The sequence below is a fragment of the Talpa occidentalis genome, unplaced genomic scaffold (assembly GCF_014898055.3).
Source record: "Talpa occidentalis isolate TD23 unplaced genomic scaffold, MPIMG_talOcc4v2.1 talOcc4.9, whole genome shotgun sequence".
Classification (NCBI taxonomy): Eukaryota; Metazoa; Chordata; class Mammalia; order Eulipotyphla; family Talpidae; genus Talpa; species Talpa occidentalis.
This window is the reverse complement of record NW_023605305.1, coordinates 34624471-34651455: the sequence shown is the minus strand read 5'-3', so window position 1 is coordinate 34651455 and position 26985 is coordinate 34624471. Positions and strand designations below refer to the sequence as shown.

The 26985-nt window shown below is 47.5% G+C and overlaps 1 protein-coding gene across 1 annotated transcript in view; it reads right to left on the bottom strand.

Annotated features, from left to right (window-relative positions):
• Nucleotides 1-26985, bottom strand: part of SH3PXD2B (SH3 and PX domains 2B) — a 106839-nt gene that overhangs the window by 68088 nt on the left and 11766 nt on the right. The window contains exon 2 of the mRNA XM_037500256.2: nucleotides 9248-9328. Within this exon, the coding sequence (XP_037356153.1) occupies nucleotides 9248-9328 (81 nt within the window). The remainder of the gene's footprint in view (nucleotides 1-9247; nucleotides 9329-26985) is intronic.

The window sequence follows — 26985 nt, the reverse complement described above, 5'->3', positions numbered from 1 at the left end:
AGGCTGTGTATTTATCATATCATTCCTTTTTTTAAAAAATTAACCATTAATGTTATTTTAGGTTTTATGTGTTATTTAGTATGATCTGGGAAGTTATTTTTCAAGTCTGGGAATGTTCAAAAATTTTCCATCTAAATTACTGGTAAGTGCTTTTTTGCTTTACACCACTTTAGCTTATGGGGAGGGTTTTGCGGAAATTCTCCACTACCAGATAGCGAGGGGCACTTGTATGCCCCTGCTGAGCAGACAAACTTGAGTTTTGAAATCTCATGCTGTCTCATGCCAGCTGTGTGTCCTTGGCCAGACACTTGCCCATCAGGTCTAATTTACCTGCAGAATGAGCACTGCCTGCTGGGGGACTGTGTAAAAAAGTGCTGAACATAAACTCTCCAGAGACATACTAGGTGATAAACAAGAAACCCCCCTCTTTGTACTCTGTCCTAAGGTATACATTATTCTGAGAGTTACTTGGGAGTAACTTTTAATAGTTTGTGAGACAGTTTATTTTTTTATTAAGTATATATAACATAAAATTTATCATTGCAACTATTATAAAGTGTACAAATAAGTGGCATTGAGTACATTCACACTGTTGTACAACTATTGCTTCTAACCATCTCCAGAACCTCTTTACCAAACTAAAACTCTATGTTCATTAAACACTTAACTCCATTTCCCTTCCTTAGTCCTTGACACCTACTATTCAACTTTCTAGCTGTAGAAATCTATACTAGGCACTGCCTATAAATGGAATCTTACAATCTTTGTTTCTCTGCGACTATGTTATTTCACTTAGCACAAGGTCCTCAGGATTCACTCCTTGTTGTATGTGTCAGAATTTTCTTCCTTTTCAGGGCCAAATAATATTCCACTGTGAGGCTGTATTTCAAGATTGACAAAACTCAAGCTATCCAAGTGTCCCCAGTGACCCGGGCTGAGGTGTCCAACAGAATTTTCTGCAAAGGTGGAAATCCATATTTCCATTGTTCCACATGGTAGTTAAAAGCTACTGGGCACTTAAAATGGGGCTCTGTGCCTGCAAATGGAACTTTTAATTTTATTTAATTCTAATTAATTTAAATTTACATTTAAGTAGTATCATGTGACTAATGACCACCATGTGGGACAAGGCAAGGCTGAATTAGAGAAATCACCCTCCTTTTTTCAGTCTCTTCCTGATCTTCCTATCAATGGTAACTGTAGTCCATAAGATCACTGTTTGCAAGGACTGGAGGAAAAAAAAGCCTTTTGATCTTAGTGTATCTGAGTTCATTGGCCACGACTACTTTTACGAGAGAACTATCATACTTGGCATCCACAGGCAATAATCTGGACACCCCACAGGGACCCCTGACCCAGAGGCAGGCCGAGAAAGTCCAGTCTCTGGGAGATGTTATCTTTGGAAACTAGAAATCATCCACCACCCTTTCCCCCAGATAATAAAAAGAAGTGGAGCTGGGCTGAGGAGGACTGAAACCCAGGAAGCAAGTGAGTCAGCTGCGGAGTGGGCAGGAAGGGAGAGGGAGCCACGTCAAGCTGCCACATCACAAGCATGCAGGGGAAGGAGAGAACACTCCATCAGCAATTTTCAAGACATCAGCTTGTGGTCGAGGAAAAGCAGACACGCTGTCCAAGGAAAACACTGAGGAGAAGCACACGTGGTTCGTGTTAGTGGCAGACTAGACTTGGAGGGGTTTACTCTCTTAGTATCACACAAGTATCTAAGCCGCATCCGAGAAGAGCAGGAGCAGGAAGTAGAGAGGGCCATGGTGTATCGGTCATAGCAGCAGACCGACAGGAAGCCACACCACGCCTGGGCCACTCAGAGGCCACCATCTCTCTCCCATCTGCATCCTTCTGTCCATCCTTACTGCCACTCCCCAGTCCAGGTCTGCATCAGCTATCAGGCTGCACCCCTTTCCACTCCACCACCTCCTGAATGAATCAATGAACAAATGAATGAAAAAAAAAAAGTGGTGAACTGGCTGGGTCAGCCATTGTCTAGGAGAGAGGAAATTCTGTTCCAGGCAGCAGCACTGGACTTGGATTTGGTGCAACCGACCAACAAATCTTGCTGCTTTCTATTTTAGAAATAGAGACTTGTTATGTGGAAAATGGCAACTACCACCATGTATTTTCTCAGCTACACACCATTGACACGACTACAGCTACAGCATTTCAAAGCAAATGGGAAAAAATGTTGCATTAACCCTGGGGGAGGCTTGCCATAATTTCAGAAGATGTCTGGGGAAAATGGGGAAAAGAGAGTGTCTAAGGGACCCAGCAAAGGTGGTATTTGGATAAATAGGGTTGGTGGTACTCTGGGCTAGATGCTGGCTCCAGGATCTTGCTGGACAAGGCTGCCTTGGGAGTGAGAACTCATTAGTTCTGCCCCCCTCCACACACATAATTGTCCCCCAAAAAAGAGGGGAGAAGATACTCTCTTCCCTTGGGTATCTCGGGTAAAGTGTGGGGTCTTTTGGGCAGACTGTTGCTTATTAATGCACTCGGGGCTGTCAAACCCTCAGAAGGGGGACAGGTCAGTAGTGTCTCAATCGAAAAATGGAAATGGCTTTTTCCTGTACAACTTGGGATAGCCGCTCCTGACTCCAGATCTCAGTTCCCTTCCCCATGGAGAAACAAAGGCACAGAAAACTCCCAGCATTCCTTCAGCTCTGTGATTGTACCTCGGAAGCAACTCCAACTCAGCCACAACTCCATGAGAATCCCCATGCCTGCGAGCAGCCCAGGGTCCCTAGAGCACAGTGTCCCAGCCTACACGATAGCTTCTCCTGAGAGCTGCTTGCTGGGCGGACTGACGCCGTTGGCCTCATGCCCTGCACCATCAGAAATCTGCAAGACACTCAGCTAAATAAAGGTGCTACTCCTCAGGTCTCTGCACGTTTGCACCCATGGTTTCCCCTATGTGTTATGTTCTTCATCCAGTTGGTGGGTGAGCACCTTATTCATTGTGAACAAATGTCATAATGTCACCTCCTCAAAGTCACCTCCTCCAGGAAGCAAGCCCTGCCTGACTTGGATAAATATCTGCTGGCTTAACCATGCCTTCTGTGAGGGAAGCCTTGTGGCCTCCAGGACACAATGAACCAGTGGGGAAACTGAAGGGGCAGGTCACATGGCACAGCATAAAGGGGGCCCCTCCCACATCTGAGGACTGTAGGTGAAGGGCTCCAGCCCTCTGCAGGAGAGACTGCCCACCTCTCATAGGGAGGAGCCAATGGGCTTTCGAAGCTTGGCTGCAGGCAGACCTCTGGGAGGCAATCCTCTCTTTGAAGAGACAGATGTGAAGGCAATCGGGTATCAAAGAGGCAGAGGTGGGGCACAGTTTTCAGACTCAATTACAGGTGAGTGCGAATCCCAGTCACACTACTTTCTGGGCACATGACTGCCTCTCTGGGCCTCAGCCTCCCCCTCTGTGAAATGGAAACAATATTGACTTTGTGCTTGTGAGGACTAAATGAGAAGGCACATAAAACAGGCACCTGCTGCATTTCAATAAATGGCCACCGATATTGTTACTACATGGCTCAACCAAACCACATTTCCTCTGGGCTCTGCCCTCACTCTATGGCCAGTGTGGTCATCTCCATTGACCGGTTCAGATGTCAGCTCCCTCTGCCAGTCTGATGAACTCTCAAGCCTAGATCCAGGCTACTGCAGAAAGGGAGGCTCAGAGAGGGCGAGTGGCCTGTCCAAGGTCACACAGCTGGTAAGGCAGGGGTCTGGGACCTGATAGCAGGCCTTCCCATGCTATTCCCAGGATCCTGTTGCCTATACCCGCATATGAACAAGATAGTGGCCAGATGTCAACTAGTCTTGTCTGACATGACTTTTAGGGTCCATGTCTTAGTTTTGCAAAGACAAGAGTTAGGAAACTACACTAGAACCACATTGCAGGATGAACTGTCATAGAGAAGATCTTCTCTCTGGAGACATCAAATCTCTTTCCACAAAGGAGCCTGAGGGATGCGCCTTTCTTCTGTCCCAGGCAGCCTCTGACTATAGACTATTTCTCCTATTAGAATGTCCTGCCCCCACCAGAGTGGACACTTACTGTCTTCTGTCATCTGAAGCAGGTCCTGCCTCTTCTTTGGTAGCAGTTCTCTGATTTCTCTTGTTGATCCACATGTCGGATCCACATGCACTGGTGTGACAAGGATTCTACCCCATCCTTGGGCTGGCCCTTAACAGCCCGACCATTGACCCCCAAATAAACAAGAGACTTTTGGAATGTCCTCTTTTTCCCTGAAATCACTGAGCTGACTTGTTGGCGACAGCTTGGAGATGTGGTCACCACTGTCGCAGACACCACCCTGCCTGGAAGTGGAGAAAGACAGGTCCTTGTAGACATGTTGGCCTCTTGATCCAGCCATACCTGAGCCAATGCCCTTAGTCTTCTCAGTAACATTTAGCTAATTTATGTTCTTTTTAAATAATTCATCTTGACTGGATTTCTGTCATCTGCAACTATAGCAGTTCTGACTAAAACAAGATCTCACAGCCAGTTAGTGGCAGGATTTGGATCAAAGCCCAGGATCTTAACCACTCTATTAAACTGGCATCATCCCCTGTTCTAATCTTTATGCCAATTTCTAGCAGCAACCCACGCCCATCAATAATACCAACAGGTGGTATTTGCTCAGGGTTCGACAACCCAGAAACTGCTCTCACACACATCGTCACTTAAAAGGAAATTGAGATACACATCACATAGCACAAAATACACCCCTTAAAAAGTATATGATTCAGCGGGGTTTTAAGTATATGCAACCATGACCACTATGGAATTTCGAAACTTCATCTTCACCCCCAAGAGACACCTAGTACCCACGAGCAGTCTCTCTCACTTCCCCTGACCCCAGCTACTAGCAACAACTAATCTGTTTTTTATCTCTGTGGCTTTGCCTCTTCTGGTCAAATTATCACTTTTAACTCCATGGGAACCTATGAAGTAGCCACTAGAGGGAGGAGCTTTGGGCAGCGGAGTGGCCTAGGTCATAGAATCTGTGAAATGGCTTCAAATTAAAGTTTTGACACTTCCAAGCTGTGTAACTTTGGGTAAATGACTTCACTTTTCTGAGCCTGGGTTTCTACATCTGCATGATTTGATAAGCTTGATGAGGATTACATGAGTCACTCCAAAATGCTTAGCAGTCAGTGCTCCAGAAATGTCAGCTGTTCCTTGATCATCAGTTCATGGTACTGATGACGATGAGCAGGCACAGAGGGGTTAAGGCATGTGCCCAAGGCCACACAGCACAGATGGCTGGGCCCCAAGTCTCCTGACTGAGTCCTCTGCATTTTCCATTACGCCACACTGGCTGAGCTGTTTCTCCACGAAAGCTCGGCCCTCCCCATACTTTTTGAGCCAAGTTACTTCTGAAAACACACACACACACATATATACACACACACACAAAAAAAAAAAAAAACCCAAGGCTACTTGCCAGACAAGAGGGAGGGGAGGGTGGAACCATGAAATCATCTAACTTTAGGGTGTGCGGGCCCCACAGGGTTGGCCTCCTTGTTTGTTCCTTGGGAACAGCTGACTTTGGTGGGTGGGGGTCTAGCCCTAGTCTCTTCCAGCTTCCTCTGCTGAAGAATGGGGGTGGGGGTAGAGAAGGTTGTTTCCGGGATGAGAGGGACCCTCTGGAATTCCACGACTTTCCCACTCCAGCCGCCCATCTGGGACTCTTTAAAGTCGGCTGAAACCTTGCTTTCAGAAGATTCTGTTATGGACGGGCGTCTGAGGCAGCTATTTATGTTATAGCAAACTCCCAATTATTACCAATTATGCTGAGCAGGAGGAAAAGCTCACTTTTAAGTTATGTTAGAAACACGAAAGTTAAATCAGAACTGGAGGATGAAGGGAGTATGGGTTTTGTCCAGGGAATCTTGTGATCCAAATCTGGTACAAGCACTCCAGATGATGTCACCTTGGCAAGTCCCATCTGAGAGTGGGGGAGCAGGTGACAGCTAATGTGTTGACTGACTGAGACACGTCTCATTGACCAGTCACAAGAGAGACAAAGGAAAAGTGCTTTTCTTTTTCGTAAGTGCACAAGGAAACTCAGGCTCAGAAACAGAGGGAACAGCAAGCTGAGTCCTGAAAAGACCAAGCTGAGATTTGAACCCAAGCCAATTCAACCTCAGAAGCCAAGGTCTTCAACTCTGAGTTCTGCTGAGATAGGGGATGCCATAACCTGGTCAAGCTGCTCACACACTACCTGGTCTATGTGCTTCAGAATGACAGCAAGTGACCTTTCCTTATGAGCTTCTAGGGCATCTTCCCCACGCCCCTTCTCAAGGAACCTAGTCCTCCACATGCTGCTGGCCTCTGGCTAAGGCAGACAGATTCTGACCCAGGGTCCTTGGATGATTCTCTCTCCTGGAATCCGGAGTCGGTGCTCAACCTCCAGCTTGTTGACTATGGTGAAAGACACTTTACCTTTGAGGGCTGAAGGTGCTGCTGGGGATCCTTTGGGAGACAAGGATGAATGACAAGCTTTCTCCGGGGCTGGTCAGGAGAGACCGGCAGAAAAAAGAGCAAGCGAGACAGGAGAGCCATGGGCACCATATCATACGCCAAGGGAGCTGCCAAGTCCCTGGAGGGTCATTCTGTTGCTGGGTCCAGCCACTGTGAGGCTGCCTGCATTTCCCTCCTCTAGTCCATGGTGCACACCATAAATGCATCCCCATTCCTCTCTGCCAGCCTCAGCTAGTTTAGTGGGTGTTTGCTCCATGGATGGTACTATCCCCAGGAAGCAACCATGTCTGGTGCTGCTCTCTGCTCTCCTGTGGATGTGTCAGGCAGGCCAGAGGCCTCTGAAAGCAAAATGCAGGTAGTCTTCCCTACATAGACCCTAGACCCTTGGTGCTTGAAAAGTCAGTCTAGCAAGTTGCCAAATATTTGCAATGTTCATCCTCTGAACCGAAGTCCTGCCGTATGGATCTGTGTGAGTCGCCTGGGCATCTGGGTCTGTGGGTGAGGGTCTCGGGCATTCTCACACAGGGCTGTGCTCATGGCATTCAGAAGAGGTGGGCAGTATTACTGTCACCTCCCTTCTATCCCAGGCCTCAGCCTGCTCCTGGCCCTCCTGTTTGTTCCTGTGAAGTCTTTTCTGGATGGTATCTTAACTTCTTTAACATACAACCTCTTTGTGTACTTACTTTCAGGACATGTTTGCTGCACACCAGAAGAAAAATATAATGTTATGATATTGTTTGATTTTGTTGCATACTAAACACAAACCGCCCCTAAGGGGTTCAGTACATTTGAAAAATTAGGTAACTCATGTCAACTGCTTTCCATTAAGCAATGATTCCTGGAAGTTTGTTATGTAGGCGTTAGAGATTATTTTAGTGATACTGGGGAAATGGGTTAAGCTCAAATCATTACCTCCCCCTACCCTTAAAATAAAGGAATACAGGCTCTGCAAATCCTGTTTGGCATTTTTAGGAACTGGTTAGGTCTATGTAAATCAAGGATGTCTGTGGCTAAAATCAGCCAATCTTCAGAAAAATCTGTGAGGCCAACAGATGAATGGTGTGGGAGGATGGAATGGTGCTGGATGGTATGGGGGACCAGATGGTGTGGAGGGCAGGGCTATCATCTGTCCCAGCAACGCCTACCACTTTACATCTGTCATATCTGTCATAGCTGTTCTGACTGCAGGGGCAGAGCAGGGACCCAGATAAGCCCATCACATTCCACAATTCTATCGACTGGCGAGGGAGAAGTCTACGAAACACAACACTATGTTTGCTGGGACCTCTGGGAAGTGACAAGAAACTCTTGTTGAGAGTGAGCCCAGACAGGATCTGAGGATAAAGCCAACACCATGGGAACAGGAATGCAGAACGAAAAGCTAGGCAAGGTGACACTGTGAAAACTCTGGGTCAAGCTGTGCCTGAAGCCCACAAGGTTCCTTTTCCTAGAATATTCAGTTACACCAGCCTTTCCCAACACCCATACCCATTTACTTAAGTCAGTCTGAGTTGGTTTTCTATCACCTGTCACTGAAGTGTCCTAGCTGGTATGCAGAGGAAGGATGAAGCCTTGTATTGGCCTGAGAGGTGACATGAGTCCCTCACCACAAGGCAGGGAGGACTCACAGGTTCAGAAAACTCTCATCTCCTGTTGAGAGCCATGTTTTCTAAAGAGTTTGGTCACATCATGAGGCACTGTGCCTTCTCATATGGACATACTTGCTTTGAGTTGTTTGCTTTTGGTGACATTGAGATGAAGCTGACCCATCTTTTACCCTAGTGGACATGGGCTTACACCGGGCTGTGCCTTCTCCCTGGTACTCATGGTGATCATTCATTCATGCATTCATTCATCAAACATTGACTGGTCACATGCCATGTCCTTGAATAAAACATTAAGAGGAGAGAGGAAGACATGGTTCCTGCCCATGACAGTCACAATCTAGAGGGGGAAACAGACAGACAGACAATCTCAATACAGGGTCAGGACAGAGGGGTGAACTGAACTATAAGGGTACAGAAAAGGAGGCCCTAACTGTCTGGGGAAAGAGTCAGGCCAGGTTTCCCAGAGGATAAGCATTCTAAGGGGTAGAGGAGTTCCTACACCAACGAGTGTGTTAGGAGGGCACAGAGTGTGTTCCAGGTGAGTCACAGCAAAGGCCCTAGCAGGAGGCAGCGTGGGACGTTCAGGGCATGCCACGCACTTCAGGAGCCTGACAAGGAGAGGAGGCCAGGTGAGCAAGAGAGGTGAATGTGTCTGCAGAATAGCACATCCACTTGAGATCTGACCATACAAACTGAACTCACCAGCAAACACAATTATGGTTCACAACACAAGTTCAAATCTGTACTCCAAAGACAGAAACGATTTCCAGGTTACCCTCCAATCTGGAGCAGTCACAAGTAGCTTTTTTAAATTTGAAAAATCCCAAATACGGAAGCATAAAATCAACAAAGCACATTACATCTTTCCCCAAAGCAACAGACATATATATTTTTAAAATATGGAATGCTCCACAAATTTGCATGTCATCCATGTGCTCATCTTCTTTAACTTGTTCCAATTTTAGATTATGTGTTGCTCAAGTGAGCTCATGATGTCATTTTGAAGTCTAGGAAATAGAACACCAAGTGTCCACTGTGGGTGGGGTCTGGACTCTGAAGCAGGAATGGAGTGTAAGTCCAATTCACAGTCCTGCCTACCCTGCAGAGCTCACTGGAGACCCCAAGTCCTTACCTGGAGGTCAAAGAACTTGCTGTAGCGCCGGTAAATGGCCTCGGTGGCGCCGCTGGACCACGTGACTCGGATGATGTAGACCTGCAGGAGGGAAGAAGAAATGGGATTAACACCACGGGGGCCTTTCCAGGAGAGAGTGAGGATCCGATGAGGCTAAAGACGACAGCTACTTTATTAACCACAGGGCCACCTTTGTAACCTTTGTCACAAGTCACAGCCCACACAGAAAATAATACATTGATGACAACTGGGCAAACCTCAGTGGCAGCAGGAGGGCAGAGGCCCCTGGCAGGGGACTCAGGTGGTCCTGGACTTGACCAAAGGCTAAGGGATCAGCATACTTATAACCCATTCTTGGCTTGCACAGTTTATCTGTTGTTAGAGGGTAGTATGACAGTTAAAAAATATAGTTGACCTTTGGACAGCATAGGTTTGAGCTGTGGGATCCACTTCTATGCAGAGAGACACCACAGAGAGGAAAGAACAGAAGATGATGGAATGCAGATGGAAGGTGCCCTTGAACGCCAAGCTATGTAGTTAGAAATGGCATCTCCACATCCAAGGTGGGTTTTATGTCAAAGGAAAAAGGCAGAGAGGAAGGAAATTGGGTTCTAGTGCCAAGAAGCTCTAGACGTAAGCAATTTCTTACTTCTTGGGGCCTTGGTTTTCTTATCTGTAAAATGGGTCATCGAGCCTGCTGACCCCACTCCTTGTGGTAATTCACGAGGCTAAGTTCTGAGTTCCTTGCCTGGCTGGTTCAAGAAATCTTAGTGCCTTGTACTCTGATTCCTCCATGTGTATGCACCCCTCTCATAAGAACATGCTATTCTAACTCTGGGGATCTGGGCATCTGGGCCCACTCTTCTCCCTTGTCTACCTCTCAGAGCCAAGGCATCCTTTAGGACGGAGAATCAGCTATCATCCCAGAAAGATGATTTTTTCCAACAAAGAGCTGGGTTGCCAAAGTCACCCAAAGACTTATTGATTTTATTTTTTTTTAAAGATTTATTTATTTATTTGTACAAGCACTGGGTACAGTCAGAAGTGCGGGAGGGTGGGAATTCACCGGAGCCAGAGTGGGGAACAGAACAGGCAGACTGATGAAATACACTGCTGAGGAGAGCAGTGGGCACGGCAGGTGAGGTCTGTCACGCCATGTGAGACCCTCGCTGGAGGCCAGGGATGGAACTGGCGCTGCAGAGGCTGCAGGCAGCTTCCCAGCACTCAACAGCTGCGCCACCAGGGGAGGCCCAAGACTCATTGATTATATTTTGAAAAAACTTCAATTCTGCTTCATCAAGACTCTAGCATGTTCTATGTGATCAAGTTATCCCACTTCTGGGTATCCATTGGAAGAATACAAAAACACTAATTCCAAGAGATATCTGCACCCCCATGTTCACTGCAGCATTATTCACAACAGCTGTTGTTTCCAACAAGCACTGGAAACAACCTAAGTGCTCACCAATGCATGCATGAATGGAGAGAGGTGTCGTACAGATATACAAGGGGGCGGTACTGGTATAAAAAAAACAGATGAAATCCTAATATTTGCAACAACGTAGGGGGGACCTAGAGGTACTGTGCTATGTGAAATAAGTCAGGTGGAGAAAGACAAACACTGCATGTTTTCATTTAAATATGGTACATGAAGAAAGAAAACAATCAAACTAAATAAACCAAAAATAAGTGTTTAGATTATAAGACCAAATTAGTGGTCATCAGATGGGAAGGGGGCAGATGGGTAGGTAAGTTTGGTAAAAGCGATGAGCTATATGAAGGACAGAACTGAATCTTTAGGGGTAAACTTATAGTAGTATAGACAGATGTTGATTTATAATGATGCACAACTGACACTGTTATAATGCAATGTGGCTTCAATTAAAAAAAAAGATTCCAGAGTCTCCCTGGTGGTGCAAGGGGTTAAAACACAACCTATGAAGCCATCCGCAGCCACTGCAGCATGAGTTCGATCTCTGGCCAGGGAGCAACCTACATGGCGCAGCAGACCTCTCCTGACTTGCCCACTGCTCCTCTCAGCAGTGTATTTCAGTCAGTCTGCCTGTTCTGTTCCCCACTCTGTCTCCGGTGAATCCTCTCACCCCCCCACTCCTCTGGCCTGTACCACAGTTCCTGTATGCATAAATAAATACATCCTTTAAAAAAGAAAAGATTCCAAAGTGGAGATTTTGAATAGCTCCCATTCATTCATTCATTTAGTCTGTAGCACTTAGTAAGTACCTATGTGCCAGGCCCTCTGCCTGGTACTGGGGTACACTGGGGAGCAACACAGATGCAGACCCTCCATTTGGAGAGCAAGAAGACAGGCCACAAACCAGCAAATAGGTATATAATTATCAAATGACAGTGAGAGCTAATAGTCCCGAAGTCTGCTATGATAGTGCTTGCGGTGGGGAGCTGTTGGACACTTTACGGTGGCCTTGGAAGGGGAGGCATATCTGAGAAAGCAACTTTTGAACTGAGACCTAAAGACTGAAGAGTTGGCCATGAGAAGAGCTGAGGAAAGGGGCCCAGGCAGAGCGGAACAAGGAAGGGCAATGCTCACGTCTGAGGAACAGGAGAGCATTTTGACAGGACAGAGCTGGGGGAGGAGGGGATAAGGCCATGAGAGACCAGCAAATGCATGACAAAGGCCGCAGGCCACAAAGAGGAGTTATTCTACTCTATTACAGAGCTTTAAGGGCAATACGGCGTGCCATGTGCTCCAACCTATGATTTTAAAAATATCCACATGTATTCCTCTGGCTGTTGTGTAGAAGACAGTTTGAAGATGGACAGAACACCAGTAAGGGGCCTTTCTGTCACTGAAAGCATTAGACAACTCAGCCAATCCAATGGCCATACCTCCCAGATCTGTAAACCTTGACCCAGAACCTACCAGATTCCGGTCACCGAAGGAGGGGTGTTATATAAGCAAAGTTTGAATGACTATCTGTCAATGACAATGCCAAAATGGATGAAAACACAAGGGGGGGGGGAGAAGAAAAATCACCAAGATTTTATTTTATCCTAAAACCAACAAAAAGCATATTTCCATAAATGGAAACAAAATTCTGCTTACCCAATTCATTCTTGAGCTCTTGTTTATAGTTTTTAAAGTTCTGTATGTACGGTACAAAGGACTCCGTAGCCGGCCTAATTGGTTTATTGGAATCAACCTCTGAACACAATTTGATGTCTGCATTTTTAGGCACAGATTTAACTTTTTAATGAGAATTGTCCCAAGGCAGGGCTTTGGCATTGCCCAGGGTTTGGGGCTGGCGCACTGGGTTCTAATGCCAGCTCAGCTGCTGGGTGAGACTCATGAGGCACCAATCTCTCTGGCAGCGGTGCTTTCTCTCTAAAACAGGTGCATGCCCAATGCCTGGCACTCATGGGCAGGACAAAGTTTCACTTTCCTCTTAGAGTAGCTGTCCCCATAGTCCTGTCTGGTTCCACCTCCTTTCCCCTTATTTTGGTAGCAACACTCAATTCCCTTGGAAGATCATCCCACTTGCCCTTTGTGATAGGGAGTGGCACGTGTCCCATGCCTGGCTGACCAGCAAAGTGTCTGTCCCTGGACATAAGGAGGGGTCAGCAACAGGCACATGACCCCAAGCCAGGCCCATGAGACTCAATTCTGGGACTTCCACTGTGAAGGCTAGCAGGGAGAACTCTCCACCAAGCGTTATGATATGGTATGCCCTGTCCCACAAAGGCAAGCAGAGATAAGAGGGACAGAGGAGCTGAGTCCTGCGGCATCACTGCCACACCTGGACATTTCAGTGACACAAGCCCAAAGCTCCCCTTTGATGTTTAAGTTGGTGTGAGTTAGTTTTTGTGGCAAGCACATCAGACCATAAACATCATCAGACCTGGACTTTAGGTCACATCCCCCACTCACGTAATACCCAGTAGCTTGGCGTCAAGGAAGTCAAAACAGACTTCTTCACAGCAGCATTATTCACAAGAGCCAAGAAATGAAAATAGCCCTCATGTCCACAGATGGACAGAGGTCTAAGTGACATGTGGCATATCCATGCATGGAACATTATTCAGCCCATACAACAATTAATCTGGAGGACATGATACTAAGGGAAAGAAGCCGAACCAAGAGGACAAAATCTCTGTAATCCCACCTCTGTGACGTGCGTAGAGCAGTCAGAATCAGAGACAGAAAGAAGGATGTTAGTTGCCATGATCTGGGGGAAGGGTGAAATGGGGGCTTATTATTTAATGGGTACAGAATTTCAGTTTTAGAAGGTGAAAAGGGTCCCAGAGAGGAATGGTGGTGGTGGGCGCCCACAGACTGAGTGGGAAGCTGCTGAGGGGCACACTGCGAAATAGTCAAAATTTTATGTATATTTTACCCCAATTAAAAAAAATAAATTTGGGGAATGAAAATTTTTCCTGTAAAGATTTATATACTTCATGTCATGTTCCCTGGAAATGACACTCCCTCCATAGTACAGCCCTCAAACCATGTGCTACATGAGAAAAAAATTCTCAAACTCAACAGTAAGAAAATAAGCAACTCCAACACAAGAGGGACAAAAGACTTGCACAGACACCTCATCTGAGAGGACATACATGTGAGCAAACAAGTGAGGAGATATCCCAACAACTAGCCAATTAGGGAAAGGCAAATTAAAACCACCATGAGATAGGACCACACATCCATTAGAATGGTAAGATAAAACATGCTGACAATAACAAGTGCTGACAAAAATGTGGGGCCACCGACTGGTGGCAGCAAGATGGCAGGTCACTCTGGAAAGATCCTTGAAGTATGCTAGACTAGAGTGTAGAAGTTATAACTGAAACCAGGTGATCAAACTTAGTAACAGAGATAATTACTGCATGGCCCCGAAGTGAATTAATATGAGGCATATAAATTCTTTTATCAAATATCATCACCAAAATGTTTATTAACTTGAATCTCAAGTCTCTTACCTAAGTTCCAATTTATAGCAGGTAAGAAGAAGTAGGGGAATAAGCTAACTGATAGCATAAGGAAACAATCAGACAAATGTGGGTTCTTCTACAAGTCTAATAGGGCATAATTCAAATGCAGCTTCCTACGGGAAGCCCTCCCTGACTTCTCCCTCTCTACTAGCATTAACTTGGGTCTTCCAAATATATTTATCTGTCCTTGGCACCAACCACAAAGTCCGTTACACTTTGCTGCATTGCTTTCCACAAGTGTCTGCTTTCCACAAGGTTCTAAGTTTTGTGAGCACAGGAACCATGTTCATCTTTCTCAGCACCTAGAATAATGGAAAAAGTCTATGCTTCCGAATAAACAAGGAAGAACTCAAAGATAGGGAAGCCTGTCCTAGGCAGGCCTGAGGTTTGTGGGAAGGGACCCTGGCTGTGCCTGATATCTGCCCCTATCCTGCTTCACCACAATCCCACCCCCCAACCCCCTAGCAGGGAGTCTCTGAGAGCAGCTGGGACGCCTTCCTCTGGGAATGAGGAATCACACACACCACACTGATGTTTGAGGGCTGAGGAGGGTTTCCTCCTGCTCCCCAACATGAATGGGAATTAGCCACCATCAAAGTCCCTTCTTGCACAACCTCAGCAGCAGGGCCTGTGTGATTTATAAGTTCCAGATTCCCCAAGCCCAGGTTTCCCACTGGGGTTCAGGGTCATCAGGGCCTGAAGTCCCGTGTTTCTTCACTTCCCCTAAGTCACGAGGAGATGAGCTGCTAGAGGGGAGGGTTGTGGTAGGGCTGAGCCATGCCAGGGCGCTCGGGGTAGCAGGGATAGGCAGTTGGGCCTTGTTCTCTCCCAAATCCCCATGAGCATGGAGGGCCTGAGTGCAGTAACAGATATCACACAGTTTCCCAGTGCAGAGCAAGGACTCTGACCCAGTTACCTCTAATCCAGATGGTGTTTCTGCATCAGGATATCATGCCCCCACCCAGCAGCTGGGCCACAGCTGGATATGGCCTAGTAGGGAGATGCCTGCTCCTTTCTTCTAAATGTTCCTGAGTGCCTGCCAGGAGGATGCAGAGTTCAGGGATTCAGAAGCCTTGGGTTCACCCTCTGTGTCCTCTCAATTAGCTCTGTGTCTTGGGAAGTAGCTTAACACATCTCTGACTCAGATTCCTCTTCCATGAAAAATGGGGATAGTGATGTATCCATTCACTTCAGTATTGGGGTGAGAATTAAAAAGAGCAGGCACACAGCGTGCCCAGCATGGCATGGGGCTGGGGCTAAGTGTTCCGTGAAGTCAGTATGATCACTGCCATCATTGCATGCTGAGGAAGGCCTCATCCCTGCTCGCTGCCACTGCATGACTCCCTCCCTCCACAGCCTACCTATCCGCCTACAGGGGGCCTGTGCCCCCATGGTCCTGAGACACAGGTTTCCAAGTTACTGGATGAGTCCAGACTCTGTTCCCTTCCCAGGGGTGTCTGTGGAGAAGCCCTGACACCACCCCCCACACACACTCCCGGGCCTCAGTCTGAACTGATGGGAGCCAGGTGTCAGGCCCAAATGCCAAATGCTACACACCATAAGCCTGCCCTGGCTATTTTCTTTTCTGCTTAGGGTTGAGGACAGTCCCAGGGAGTCCAGGTTGGTCCCAGTTGGCTAGGAGCTGTCACAGAGAGGACGAAGAACCCTATCTGCTCAGGGTGGCATTTAATGTCTTTCAGTCTGGCCCACAGGGCCAGACGACCCTGACGACCCTGATAGGCCCAGCCTATCCCCTGACGACCACCCTGTCCTAGGGTCTGCAGAAACAACTTTTCTTAAATTCAGACTGTTTTCAGAAGGTAGAAAAGAAATTAAAAACCCTCCAGCAGATGCGGAGAGTCTATCTATGGATCCCCGCTTGAAAAGTACCACCTGACCTTCCTGTCCATGTCCATGGATGAACTGGTCCTGGGTCAATTCTGACCCAGGCCCAGCCTATCATGTTCTCACAGGAATTTGTAACCAGGCTTGAGCACATGGACTCCACCCCAGCCACCTCCACATACTGGTACAGACACTGGTCTGCAGAGAGGGATAAATGAAGGAGAGACAGGGAGCTCTCAGTTCCTATTTCCAGGACTGTTAGCCCACCCAAGGCACCTGGGACACATGACTGGGGCCTGGGCTTTTCAGTTAATTCCCTTTTGGTATGAAAGCAATGCAAAGGTGTTTACGCAATGCAAAGAATTCTATGATCTACAGGGGAAAGTTCAGGCATTCACTTATATTAAAAGTATAGGCTAAAACAATGTTATCTCAACCTCAAAAAAAGCTCCACCTGCTGCATATAAATGTACGTGTGCATGTAAATACGATGCATGGCAGTTATATTCTACAAAGTCACCTTGAACACTAATTAAGGGTTTTGTTTTTTTTTTAAGATTTATTTATGCGGAGAAGAACTGGGGTGTTCTCTTGTGGGGCGGGGGGAGGAGGGTAAAAGGATTCATCAGAGACAGAGTAGGAAGCAGAACAGGCGGATCTACTGAAAAACACTGCTAAGGGGAGCAGTAGGTGAGTCAGGAGAGGTCTGCTGCGCTACGTGGGTAGCTCCCTGGCCGGGGATCAAACTCAGGCTGCAGTGGTGATAGCTTGATAGCACTGAGACTTTAACTCCTGTGCCATTAGGGAGGCCCTGATGAAGTGAGTTAACCATGGCTCCTTGGGGAAGCAGGAGGGCAGGGTCCTGACAGCCTCTGGTTGCCTGGTTGTGTTTGTTTAAAGATGCTTTACTGAATATACACTGTTGATTCATGGCCATGGTGCTGTGACTTGGGCCTCAGTGAAGCTTAGCTAACACATGTATTTTCTCAATAAGGACATCCCAAGCCTTCCTGTGCTTGGGAATGCTGGGCAGTGCTTCAGCACTATGCTAGGGGTCCACTTTCAACAGCAAAATTACCAACAAAAAAGGGAGGAAAAGTGACACTAAACAGACCATGAAAAAGACACTTGTTTAGTGAGCCAGTGTGTTGGGAGTGATATAATTTTTTTGCGATTATGCACATACCCATGTCTGCAAATGAGCATGAAAGCGCTGTGGGTATTGATTTATTGGGTTACAAGTAAGTTTTTGTAAGCTGGAAAACCTGCAAATACAGAATAGCAAACACAGAACCACAAACGATGAGGAATGACTGTTCTGTACATACATGTGTGCCTATTGTATATAAACCACTAACACACACACAGGGGTTGCTCTAGGTTTGAAGAAATATATAGCACTTAAATAATTCTGTTCTTGAAGTTTCCTGGTATTTTCCAGATTTTCTACAGTGTGTTTTCTTTTATGATCAGAAAAAAAAAAATGCCACTTTCCCAGAAAAGGCAAAAAGGTGTCTGTGGAGCATGTTTTTGTCTTGAACCCGCAGCCAGCACCTTCTCTGGATACTCTGGCTCCATCCTAGCCACTCCTCTGGAACATCCTTCCAAATCATGGAGCCCCTACTCGGTATGGGTGGAGCACACAGCCCAGCACTCCGGCCCTGGGGGTGTGAGGGAGCCTGGGCCTTAGCCCTGATCTAGTGAGGCCTATCTTTGTCTCTTTGAACCTCTGTATTCTCTGAAAATTGAGGATAAGAATGTTTATCCTTCCTACCTCTTGGGCTATCATAAAGATCTTATCATATATTTTTAAAGCTCCAGAAACGGAATTTACTTTGATTAGAGTCTCTGGTTATGATTGTGAATTGAGGGAGAACGTTCACTGAATGCTCCCTTCCCCCTCACCTCCCTTGGCAGGTCCGACCCAGACCAGTGGGGCAGCCTTATCCCTGCAGCCCCACTGGCCCAGACTTCTGCCCTTGGAAAGGCCCCAAAACTCCATCGATACCCCTCCCCAGGGCAGGATGATATGAAACAGCTGCCGCGCTGCCTCGGGAGCCCTGTGATCACATATGCTTTCATCATATGAACTTGAAAATATGAGAAGGTGTTTTTGTCCCGTGAATAAAGTCTCTGAGGCACAGGGGAATGTCCTCCAATCCCACTTTGCTTTGCAAATCTATTTAGTGGGATTTTAGGGTTGACAAAGAACCTGACTAGAATCCCCACTGGTATTAATTAGAAGGGGTGGGGCTGATGGCACTGGTCATGTGAGACAAAGTGCTTACAGTCTGCTCCGGGTTGCAGGGGCCAGGTTTGATTTGGGGGAGGGATGGGTGGGGTGGGGGTGGGGGTGGGGGTAGGGTCTGGTCCCAGGGCTTTTCAAAGTGATCATCTTTCTTGGATTGCCATTTCTCAAGCCATGCAGGAGCTGAGGTACAGATATGGATTTAGGTGATTTCCGGACTCAGCACAAACTGCAGGGACTCCCACTGCCAGTAGCTAGTCTCTGCTATTCTCTTCCCACGTTGACTGGCTGAAAAAGGAGGCAGGAAGGGTCCATAACACCCCTCCAAGGCTGCGAGTCTCCCTTCTCAAAGGGACCCAGGACCTCACAGCAGGCCGCACTAGCCAAGAACTTAACACATTGATTTTCTTTTTCCTTTGTGTTTAATTTCTTTCTATTTTTAGTAAGTGCTACTGGTTTTCTATTTATGGCAGACAACTAAAGTTTCCCTTTAAAAAATAATTTAAGCAAAAGAGTAAATTTAAAGAATAACCCTGAATTAAGAAAAAAAACATATGTAGTGGGCATAAGTATGTATCTCTCCAGCACAAATAGAAAATACATAGTATGGGGACTGTGTATTATCACAAATATGGTGGTGTGCAGAGGAGGATTGGGAATGAGGGCAAGTACTGTTTTAGTGGAACTCCTAGCAGTGGGGTGGAAGAGCCTGAGCTGTTTCCCTTTAGAGATTGTGAAAAAGGGGCATCAGCAGGCCAGAGCTCCAAGATCCATTAGCCATGTCTGCCGGGGCACTGGGCCTGGGAGCCTGTGTGCCACTGACTTGGATCTTGATTACCCCTCCACTTTACAAATGGGGATGTGGAGGGGTCCAGAGGTGTAGGATTTGCTTAGTTTCACACTCCTATTTACACTCTGAGCTGTTAACTCTGCCAATTCCATGACAGTGTCCAAATTTCCTTGTAAGTTTCATATCCCTCTGGGCCTCTTGCACAATGACTTATCCAGAGAACTATAATTCTGGGTCTCTTAGAAGTGATTAGGCCAGCAGTGAACTTGGCTTGCAAGAAGCGCCAGGCTCCTGGTGAGGTGGGTGGGTCTCTGGGCTCTCCACCCAGGTTTCTGCAGCCACTTTTAGCTTTTCTATATATGGTAGAGGGTGTAACCAAATCATCAGACCATATGGGTCCACTCTGCCACAAGGCAACTGTCAGTGGAGAAGTTAGATGGGGCCTGGGCTCCGCCACACCCTACAGTCCTCCTTCACCTGCTTCAGGCAGCAGTAGGGGGTTCCAAGACTTTAAAATATCCCCAGACCATTATAGTTGGGGTTTAAGGTCAGAGAGGCGAAGGGACTAGCCAAAGTCACATAGTGAGTAGAGCCCATTTTGGAAAGAGGGAAGACAAACTGTCTTCTAGGCAGCATACTGAGGGGGCTAAAGCTTTTGTTCACAGGCCACACAGATAGTGCAGGGTAAACACGATAGTGCAGGGTAAGTAAAGCTGTTCTGCTCTGCAGCCAAGGTAAACTTAAATGCAAATGTGGGGCCTCCCAGGTGGTGCAAGGGGTTAAGATGCAACCTATGAAGCTGTTCGCAGCCACTGCAGCAGGAGTTCTATCCCGGCCAGGGAGCAACCCACGTGGTGGCCAGGGAGCAACCTACATGGCGCAGCAGACCTCTCCTGACTTGCCCGCTGCTCCCCTCAGCAGTGCACTTCAGTCAGTCTGCCTGTTCTGTTCCCCACTCTGTCTCTGGTGAATCCTGTCACCCTCCACACCTCTGGCCTGTACCCCAGCTCTTATATGCATAGATAAATTATTTTAAAAAATTAAATAAATGCAAATGTGCCTTCAGGCCCGAAATCAAGCACAGCGTTAGGCTCAAGGTCCAGATGAACCCATTTTCTGTAGGGAAGGCTCCCAGGAATATGTCTCAGGGTGCCCAAGGAGTCTATGGACCCTGGGTGAAGAAATCAACTTTAAAAGGGGCGTAGTTCCCCTTCTGCATCTGGGTTGGGGTTCCAGGCTGGAGGATCCTGGGAATAGCCTGGTTATGACCAGCTACGTTCCAGATCCACTCTGGCAATATAATGCCCCACAACAAGGCCCAAGGTGGATAAGCACAGCCTGCAGGGGGACAGAATTGGGAGGGAGGGAAAGAGAGAAGGAAGGAGGGGAGAGGGAGAGAGGGAGGAGAGCAGAGGCAGCTGGACAGGCTCCAGGGCTTAACTAATGGCAAACATGATTCTGCTGTTCCCCATGGAGACCACGAGTTCCCTTTGGTTCCAATCTGTCGGCTCAAACCAGCTGTCTGCCCAACATCTGGTCTATGTAGGTCAGCGCTCCCAACCTCTTTTTGGAATTGCAACACCCCACAGTTTGATTTCCCCAAACCCCCAAACATTGCAAGTGCTGAAGAGCGCAAATTTGGCTTTTTCAGGAAAATACATGAAGCTTATTCCTAGAGAAAGGCTGTCAGGTGTTCCACTGCCTGGCAGAAGTATGAGGGACTCTTGGGACCTCATATTGAGGCAGGACCAAAGTGAGGTGAGGGAGCAGGATAAAATCAGTGGCCATGGTGGGGACCAGTAGGTGCAGGCACTTTAGGACCATTGTGTGCCATCCTCACTAAACTCCACCAGGGAGGGGGGTGCCAACCCTGAGGTCATGCAGCTGTGAAGTGGGCAAGGTCGGTCAATCCCAACCCTTTCTGCTGGCTCCCCGAGGCCAGACTCAGCTCTCTTGGCTCTAGGCCAGAGCTTTCCTGTCCCAAGTCAGCGTCAGGAATCACTAAGTTCAGGCGCCAGAGCAAGTGACACACACTGTGGGGTGGCAGGCTGCCAATTCTTTTTTCCCTTCAATCTTTTCAATTAAGTGAATGCTTGGAATGAGGCCCAAACACAAGTGCTTGTGGTGTTAGTGGCAGATAAGATGCTCTGGTTTAGGCCTGTGTTCTGACCACTCCTTGTCCACAGGGGCACGAAGTGAATGCTGGGGGAGGGATGGTGTGGGGGGATGGGTGAGGGTCTCTGCCTGTATCTGTGTGCTGGTGGGAGGGGGAGGTGAGGGGGGCTTGACTGTGGGCGAGAGGAGAGGCCTCCCAAAGTGAAAATCGAATCATGTCTTACTTCTCTGCTTTAAACACTTCATGCATTCATTCATTCATCCGTTCCTTCGTTCAGCAAATACAGACAGAAGCCTACTGTGTAACAGGCTGCCTTCCAAGAGCTAGGGAAGTCCATGACTGAGAAAGACAGAAGCCTCTGACAATAAAGACACATCTTGGGGTTTAGGTCTTCAATCTCTCTCCTCCTTCAGCTCCCACCTGGTCAGGCTCCCTCTTGCCTCCTAGCCCCTGCACATGCCATTGCCGCTGATGGGAATGTCTTCTCTCCCTTAGCCTGATAAGCAACTCTTCATTTCTCAGGTGTCAGCTTAGAGGCTGCCTCCTCTCAGAAGTCTTTCTGGGGACCTCAGATTTGGGTCTGGTCCCCATTCTCTGGTTCCCACAGCTCTTAGGGCCACCCTCTCTTCTCAGCATCTGTTACGGTGGGTATGTTGGTCTGTCTGAGTGACTGTCAACCCCACACCCTTGGAAGTCCTTCAAGGGGCAAGGCCAGGACTACCTGGTTTACTACAGGCCTTCCAGTACTGGGGGACAGTGTCTTGGTTCTCAGGGAAAGTCTGGTCGAAGACAAGCAGGCAGAAAGATAGGCAAACAAAAAGACAGGACCACACGAAGATCAAGGTGTCCTCACCCGAGGCTCTCTGTGAGTAACAAAGCTCTTGAAAGGGGTTGAATGAATAGCTCAGCCACCAAGGGGTTCAGAAATAGAGCTGCCTTTGTTACACAGAACGCAGGTGCGCCCCACCCAGAAGAGAGGTCCACGTGTCCCCCCAAAGCTTCTCTGAACAGGCCAAGTAGAAAATGAGCACACCACAGGAGCCAGCCAACTCCATCCCACTGCACTGAAGAGACAGGCCTGCCCCAGGGGATTCTTGGCAGTGATGGAATTGCTGTGCCCTGTCTTTGACAGTGGCTACGGGAACCCACAGGATGTGAAAACTCATATGATGCAATACCAAAAAAGGGAATTTTTCTGCATACATGTAAATGAAAAATAACAATCACTCTTTAGTGCCATTAAAACAACAACAACAAAATACCACCAGGCACTGGCTTAGGAGACCTGGGCATGGCTCCAAGTGTAAAGCAGCTGCGTGATTTTGCCAGCCACCTCACAGCCCCGCCTGCATCTCCTCATCTGTAAAATGGAGAGAATAATACTCTACTTGATAAGGTGGGCTGAGCTAGCCATGAGAGGCACTTGGCACACAGACTAACTAGAGCTAGCCTGCAGCCCAATCCCCAGAGAGTGCGCTACAGAGAGCATTGTTACAGGAATGGATGGCTGGTTACAAAAAGCAGGAATGTGAGCTTTCTGGAGTTTTTCCATTGTCCTGGATTTCTCTTTACAAACCTCTAAAACCTTAGGCCCTGGTCATCTGTGTTAAATCCATTATGCGAATGGTATTTCAGGTTGTGTTATAATTGCAACCTCCACTGATTATTCAATACTGTAACCAGCAAAGAATTTGCTTATTTTTATACTTACATCCTCTAAAATCTGGTGCTCTAGTCAGTAAAATGATACAATAAGAAAATGAAACACGGCTGCCATTACAGAGATGATACCCAGGGGGTCACACCAAGTCTGTCTCCCAGGCCTGCTCACATCTTTCGAGGTTAAGTTGTGTTCAAAGCTGGGGCGCTGACTCTTGGGCACCATCTTTGCCTCAATGTGGAGTCTGATCCAGTTAGGATAGCAGAGCCATTGCAGGCTAGCTAGAAAGCCCCCTCTGTCCCTGCCTGAGACAGGGAGCTGGTAGACATGCCCACTGGTCTGGGGATGCAGCTCCAACCTGGGCTACTGGCTGCCAACACCATCCTCATGCACATCTGGCGCGTAGCGGCACAGGGAACTTTCCAATGGCAAGCGGAGGTGCTGGCAGCTGGAGTCCAGACTTAAGCTGAAACCAACCTGAAGGCTGGCTTTCTAGGAAAACCTCCAGGGCAGGCACTTAGGTGGAGATTTCCAAGGCTTCCAGACCTGAAAGGAGTCCAGACAATGCAAGAAGAGGAGCTGGGCAGAAAGATTTCAAGTCAGGGGTCTCTCCTGTGCTGACAGGGCTGCCAACAAGCACATCTACTATGTGCAAGGTGTACAGGCAGGAGGGGGAAAACTAAAAAGAACCAAAATGGGGTACATGTATTGGGCTGATAACGCACCATGACAACACAGTCATGCACTGCTTTATGACATTATGGTCAGTGATGAAGCACATGGTCCCAACAGGCTGTGCTGTCTAGGCCCGGTATGTGGGAGGCTATCCTATCGAGGTTTGTTCAATTACACTCTGTGAGGTTTGCATGATGACAAAATGGCCTAATGACACATTTCTCAGAACGTATCCCTGTTGTAAAGTGACACACAGTTGTACTTCATTTATGTTGTGTCATGGGATCTGGAGATGCAGAAGGGTAACTGGCTTACCCAAGGTCACAGAGCCAGCATGTGACACAGCAGAATCTGAACCGAGGTTCTATGACATGGCAGGAAAAGTCCAGGATATGTGGGTCTGATGGGTCTTGGGTCACATCTCAAGTACCTGGCACACAGTGGGTGCTCACGAGCCATCTAAGAAGCACTTAATAGCTGCTGGGGGAGCACTGAGAGGATGATGACTGATTCTGCTGGTGGAGCTTGGAGAATCTTTCAAATGGAAACCACAACTGTTCCTGATCTTGAGGGACGAGGAAGAGTTCTCCAGCTGAGAGCCAGCACCTGATGGGCACTTGCTAAATCTTAGCAATCCATTACACAGCAGAGAAAAGTGATTTTCAGAGGTCAGGACACTTGTCCAAAGCCACACAGCTGGTTAGGGAGGGTGTCAGGGTCTGGTGGGAGAGGGGAGAGTCAAGAGGCAACTAAACCAGGGCCTCCCTGGTGGCGCAGGGGGTTGAGCACCACGCTATGAGGCAGTCTGCAGCCTCTGCAGCATGAGTTCGGTCCCCGGCCTGCCAGAGAGCAACCCACATGGCGTGGTGAAACTCTTCTGTCTCGTCCGCTGCTCCCCTCAGTGTATTTCGGTCAGTCTGTCTGTTCTGCAACTCACTGTGTCTCTGGTGAATCCTCTCACCCCCTGCATCTCTGGCCTTGTATGCATAAATAAATAAATCTTTAAAAAAAAAAAAGAGGCAACTAAACCAATATGTGTGTGCCATGGTGGGGAGGATCAGCTTCAAAGCTGGGTGCCCTGGTGAGGTGACAGGCAGGACTACCAATAAAAAGAGATTAATGAAATTGGACTAAGATACTCCCTAGCCCACATGCTCCTCCTAATCCAGCCTCATCTCTGTGTGGCACTGGGCTTGAGGACATGAAAGAGGGAAAAAGAACCAGACAAGAACATGGAGAGAGAAAGCTCTCAGGTCATGGCAACCTATTCAGGGTGTCATGAACGGGGCACAGATTCCTGCAGGTAAAGGAGGGGGTTCTGTGGGTTCCAAACTTTGTACAACCAAGGAGTCCCTGTTCCTGCATGAAATCATCCATGTTTTTTGTTTGTTTGTTTTTTTAAAAGTCACTATTTATTTATTTATTTATTTATTTAATTTATAGAAGAACCAGGATACAGTCAGAAGCGTGGGAGGATGAGAGAATTCACCAGAGCCAGAGTGGGGAACAGAACAGGCAGACTGACAAAATACACTGCTGAGGGGAGCAGCGGGCACAGCAGGAGAGGTCTGTGAGCCATGTGGGACCCTCGCCAGCAGCCGGGGATCGAACCGGCGCTGCAGAGGCTGTGGACAGCTTCGCAGCCCAGCACTCAACCACTGCGCCACCAGGGGAGGTCCCATGCATGGTTTTTAATGGTCAGGCTGTTGGGTCCTCCTAGCCACCCCTGATCTACCCTTCTGGGCCCCTCATCTGGCAAAGACTACTCCCCTCAGCCCCACATCAAACCCTATGTAGTCTTTTCTGCTAGGTTCTCAGGCTTCATACGTGAGCATGTGAAAAGCAAATAGGAGAAACAGGGGCCCCTCTTTCTCCCTCCCTCCAGGATGCTTTCCTGACTCCGCCGTCCTACACTGTCCACCCATTTCCAAAGAAACCCGGGATACATAAAAACATAACATGATATACAATAGAATGTAATTGCTCACAATAACCAAGGTCCAGCGTGTGTTTCCTATAATGCTGCACCCTGTTTCCATTCTGCAGTGGAGGAAAGTAACGCCCAGGGAGGTCAAGTAACTTGTTCAATCCAACTGGCAATCAGCAGCTGGCAGCTGAGTCCAAGTTCTTAACAATAGACCCCACCAGAGACCACACAGTAGGCATATTTCTTCCCAGACACTCTCCTCGGCGTAGTAAGATCACATTGTTTATATGATTTGTCTTTTTTACTTGTGTTATAGGATGAGATTTCCCCCATTTCATCAAAAATCCTTTGAACACACCATTTTTAAAGGATCCTTACTAGTCACTGTATGATGATATATCATTATTTAATCATGCCTCCCCTATTAAGCATTTAGGCTATTTTCAACATTGTTTTAATTATCACACTGCTGAATATGCAAATATGTCAATCTTTGGGAAAATTGCTTTATATCTTTTGGGGGGGTATGGACAGGGATATCCTGGGTAGTTCATTGAGAGGCTATTTTTCAATATGTGGTCATTCCAGATTGCCTATGTCATATTATTTGGGGGCTGAATGGAAGGGGGCTTATTAAAAACGTACATCATGGCCTCCCTGGTGGCGCAGCGGTTGAGCGCTGGGTTGCGAAGTTTGCCCGCAGCCTCTGCAGCGTCGGTTCTATCCCCGGCTGCCGGCGAGGGTCCCATAAGGTGCGCAGACCTCTCCTGCCGTCCGCTGCTCCCCTCAGCAGCGTAGTTTGTCAGTCTGCCTGCTCTGCTCTCCCCTCTGGCTCTGGTGAGTTCTCTCACCCTCCCACGCTTCTGACTGTACCCAGTGCTTCTATAAATAAATAAATAAATCTTTAAAAAAATAAAAAAATGTACATCATGCAATAATGAGAATGGTGATAATACCTAATGATAGGCTATAAGCCTTTTATGTACCCCCAGCAGGTACTATCCTTAACCTCACTTTACAGATGAAGAAACTGAGGTACAGACAAGTTAAGGGACTTGTCCAAGGTCACACAGCGGGCATGAGAGCCAGGTCAAACCCATGCCATCTGGTCTCCAAGCCCAAATTCTGAAACTTCTACCAAGAAGTCTTTCATCTTTATTGTGGTATGGACCTCTTTGAAGCCTGTGGACTCCTTCTCAGAGTTATTTAAAATCAATAAAACGAAACATGGAGAACATCAAATGAAAGTAATTACACTGGATTGTAATTAAAAATGTTTCAAAAAGCAAAATTGTGAATAAAGGTACCCCTCTATGAATGCAATAAACACAAAATCGAGTGGGGGGTTGAATACTACCACGATGCTGAAAGAGCGCTCAGTACAAATAAATTCTTCGATTCAAGCAACAACTGAAAGTAACAGGAACCGACCAGTGAACTTCTACTGGTGACTACCATGGGTACCCCTAATATCACTCAGGGTCACTGCCTGCATTCATAACGGAAGGCAAT